Raw genomic sequence first — 5,362 nt, forward strand, 5'->3', positions numbered from 1 at the left:
CGCACACACTCATACACTTATACACACATGCATTTAACACACACACTTATACACACATACATTTAACACACACACACTCATACCTTATACACATACATTTACACACACACTTATACACATACATTTAACACGCGCACACTCATACACTTATATACACATGCATTTAACACGCACTCACACTTATACACACATACATTTAACACGCGCACACTCATACACCTATACACACATACATTTAACACCGCACACACACTTATACACTTATACACATGCATTTAACACACTTATACACACATACATTTAACACACACATATACACACATACATTTAACACGCACACTCATACACTTATACACACATGCATTTAACATGCACACACACTTATACACACACATATACATACATTTAACACACTCACACACACTTATACACACACATACATTTAACACGCACACACACTTATACACATACATTTAGCACACACACACACTTATACACATACATTTAATACACTTATACACATACATTTAACATGCACACACTTATACACACACACACACTTATACACATACATTTAACGCGCACACACACACTTATACACACACATTTAACACACGCATACACTCATACACTTATACACATACATTTAACACATACACACACACACACACACATGCATTTAATACACACATACATTTAACGCGCACACACACTTATACACATACATTTAACACTGCGCACACACACATACATTATACACACATACATTTAACACACATACACACACACATTATACACATACATTTAACACGCGTGCACACACTTATACATACATTTAACACATGCACACACACACACACACACTTATACACATACATTTAGCACGCACACACACATACACATACATTTAACACCACACACACTTATACACATACATTTAACAGCGTGCACACACTTATACACATACATTTAACAGCGTGCACACACTTATACACATACATTTAACACGCGTGCACACACACTTATACACATACATTTAACACCGCACACACACACTTATACATACATTTAACACACACACTTATACACATACATTTAACACGTGCACACACACTTATACACATACATTTAACACACATACACATACATTTAACACACACATACACACACGCATTTAACACACACATACACACACGCATACACACTTATACACACACGCATTTAACACGCACATACACACACACACACACTTATACACATGCATTTAACACACTCACACACACTTATACACACATACATTTAACACGCACACACTTATACACATACATTTAACACGCGCACACTTATACACTTATACACACATACATTTAACACGTATATACACACACACACACACACTTATACACTTATACACACACACTTATACACATACATTTAACACACGCACACACACTTATACACATACATTTAACACACACACACACTTATACACTTATACACACATATACACACACACATACATTTAACACGTATATACACACACACGCACACACACACTTATACACATACACATTTAACACACATACACACACTTATACACATACATTTAACACGCATACACACACACACATACATACACACATACATTTAACGCACACACACACACGCACACACATACATTTAACACACACATACACGCACACACACTTATACACATACATTTATACACCCATACATTTAACATGCACATACACACACACACTTATACACATACATTTAACACACGCACACACACACTTATACACGCATACACACATACACACACACACACACACACTTATACATACATTTAACACACGCACACACACTTATACACTTATATACACATACATTTAACGCACATACACACACACACACAACTTATACACATACATTTAACACATACACACACTTATACACACATACATTTAACACACGCACACACACACACACTTATACACACATACATTTAACACGCACACACACTTATACATATACATTTATACACACATACACACACTTATACACACATACATTTAACACACACACTTATACACATACATTTAACACACACACACACACACACTTATACACATACATTTAACACATGCACACACACTTATTCACTTATACACACACATTTAACACACACACACACACACACACACACACATACTTATACACACATACATTTAACACACACACACATACACATACATTTAACACGCGCACACACTTATACACACACACACTTATACACACATACATTTAACACGCGCACACACACTTATACACACATACATTTAACACGCACACACACTTATACACATACATTTAACACACACGCACACACTTATATACACATACATTTAACACACACACACACACACACACACACTTATACACACATACATTTACCACGCACACACTTATACACATACATTTAACACACGCACACACTTATACACATACATTTAACACACACACACTTATACACATACATTTAACACACGCACACACACACACACACGCACTTATACACACATACATTAAACACGCACATACACACACACACACACACTTATACACATACATTTAACACACGCACACACACTTATACACTTATACACACATACATTTAACACACACACACACACACACTTATACACATACATTTAACACACACACACACACACACATACACATACATTATACACACATACACACACACTTATACACACATACATTTAGCACGCACACACACACACACACTTATACACATTTAACACACGCACACACACTTATACACTTGTACATATACATTTAACACACACACACACTTATACACATACATTTAACACACGCACACACACTTATACACTTATACACACATACATTTAACACACACACACACATACATTTAACACACGCACACACGTACATTTAACACACGCATACACACATACATTTAACACGCACATACACACTTTAGGAGTTATGTCTGTGTTTGTGTAAACGTGTGTGTGTGTGTGTGTGTAACAGGCATTTATCAACACAGCTAAGGAGATTTATGAGAAGATTCAGGAGGGCGTGTTCGACATCAACAACGAGGTAAACACAAACAGTACACTGAAACGTATTTCCTGTTTTCACTTAGATTAGACATGCAGAAACTTCTCCTGGAGAACCTCACTGAGAACCTCTTTCTGAGATCTAAACATCTTCACTGATCACGCCCACAATCACCAACATACCCACACGTTCTGACCACGCCCACAATCACTGATCACACCCACAATCACTGACCATCCTCTTCCTGCCATAAATGAGGTTGGTTCTGACCAATCAGGTTTCAGAGGGGGGGGGATGTGTGTGTGTGTGTGTGTGTGTGTGTGTGTGTGTGTGTGTGTGTGTGTGAGAGAGAGAGAGAGGATGACCTCATCACAAGGCGACACTACAGAGCATTGTGTGTTTGTGTTTTAGGCGAATGGGATCAAAATCGGGCCGCAGCACGCTGCCACTAACTCCACACTGGCTGGAGGACAGGGAGGACAGCAGGCTGGGGGAGGCTGCTGCTGAATTACCACTTTTACCCCTTCATTCTACCCCCATCCCTTCATCCCTTTAGTCCATCCCACTTGTTTATACTGGACTGGTCGCTCTCACTAACGTTTTCTTAACCCTCAAATACAAATTGTGTACTAGATGGCTGTAAACAAAAAAATCCCCAAAAAGGATCATCCTCCTGCAGAAGAAGCCGAGGTAGAGAAGTGGTGAGAAGCTGATGGAGCAGGTGGAGCTCTCTGTGCTCAGCTGCAGCAGGTTCCTGATCGTGCGGTTAGCTAGCCCCCCTGAGCCGCAAGGCCATGCTGGTGAATATTATCTTCATGTTTGTGGATTTCTTTTTGTTTTGTGCCCTTCTTTTGTTGACTTTGAGCTGAATTGTATTAAACACTACAAAGTCATCTCTAGTATTTTAATCAGCGTGTGTGTGTGTGTGTGTGTGTGTGCGCGTGCGCATGTGTGAGATTATGAGTCATTCTGGACGAAGGGGCGTGTCCCAGCGCTCATATGATTTTACTGAGCGACCACAAGGTCCTGGGTTAATGAAGGGGGCGGGGCTTAGCATGAGCAGGAATCAGTTATTTGGCATCACAATGCAGTAGTGAACATCAGTGAGCATCAGCTCGCTTTTTGACGTGACTAGCCGCTTCATGTAGCTTACGTGCTAGCTGCTGGATGTGTGACTTAGCAACATAGCACAGAGACTAGCTGTGATCTTCAGCCAGTGCTTGGTCAAAACATTTAGATCATAAATCCTGCCCCTGTCAGCACAGCTCTGCGCGTCACTCAGTAAAACGAGGTGTGTGTGTGTGTGTGTGTGTGTGTGTGTGTGTGTAAGAGAGTGATGTAATGAGCAGTTGTTGTTTTAATGAAGGTGTGTATTTATCAGGACACTGTGTATATAGTGCTCGCTTCCTGCTTTGATGTACATTACAGTTACCTTACTGCCCTTTTTAACCCAACGCTGTGCGAATAAAGCTTAAGAATACAACAGTATTCACCGCCTCTTCCTCCTCTACTTCCTCTTTTCCCCTCCTTCTCTTGTCCCTTCTCTTCCTCTTGTTCTTCCTCCTCCTCCTCTCTGTGTGTTGTAGGACCTGCAGATAGATTTATTAGGATGTGAATCTGTTTTAATGCCAAATATGTGTTTGCTCGTGTCTTTCTGGAACACGCTGTTCGCCTTAACCCCATATACGAGCGGTGTGTAACGATCACTTCAGCGCAGATGATCTGATGGAGAATCAGCACACACACACACACACACACACTTATCCTGTATACTTGGTTTGATATAAATATATAATATAATGTCCATTAAAGCCGTCTCAGTGGCATCAGTCCAGCCCCGCCTCCTCCACATGTACCTCGCTCTTTCTCTCTCTCTCTCTCTCTCTCTCTCTCTCTCTCCCTTACTTACTCTCTCCCTTACTCACACTCTCTCTCTCTCCCTCTCCCCTTACTTACTTGCTCTCTCTCTCTCTTTCTCTCTCCCTTGCTTACACTCTCTCTCTCTCTCTCTCTCTCCCTCTCTTTCTATCTCCACCTTTGCCTCTACTACTACTGCGCTTTCTTTCTCTCTCTGTGGTGAAAAGCCAAACTACAGTAACGTTGTGATTCTTCTTCATTATTATTATTTGCTGTGTTCTACAAATAAAATGCTATCACAATAAAACCTGAATAAATCTCTTCACTCTCTGTGTGTGTGTGTGTGTGTGTGGGGGGTTAGATTGCGTGTGCTAAAGTGTCTGTGAGTGTGAGA

The 5,362-nt window shown here is 40.2% G+C and overlaps 1 protein-coding gene across 1 annotated transcript in view; it reads left to right on the top strand.

The window, feature by feature from the left end:
* The window catches only part of rab2a (RAB2A, member RAS oncogene family), a 20,265-nt gene extending 15,666 nt beyond the window's left edge, over positions 1 to 4,599 (top strand). The window contains exons 7-8 of the mRNA XM_046862483.1: positions 3,082 to 3,150; positions 3,523 to 4,599. Of these exons, the coding sequence (XP_046718439.1) occupies positions 3,082 to 3,150; positions 3,523 to 3,618 (165 nt within the window). The 3' untranslated portion in view covers positions 3,619 to 4,599. The remainder of the gene's footprint in view (positions 1 to 3,081; positions 3,151 to 3,522) is intronic.
* Positions 4,600 to 5,362: the final 763 nt, after the last annotated feature.

The sequence above is a fragment of the Silurus meridionalis genome, chromosome 12, assembly GCF_014805685.1.
Source record: "Silurus meridionalis isolate SWU-2019-XX chromosome 12, ASM1480568v1, whole genome shotgun sequence".
In the NCBI taxonomy this organism is placed as follows: domain Eukaryota; kingdom Metazoa; phylum Chordata; class Actinopteri; order Siluriformes; family Siluridae; genus Silurus; species Silurus meridionalis.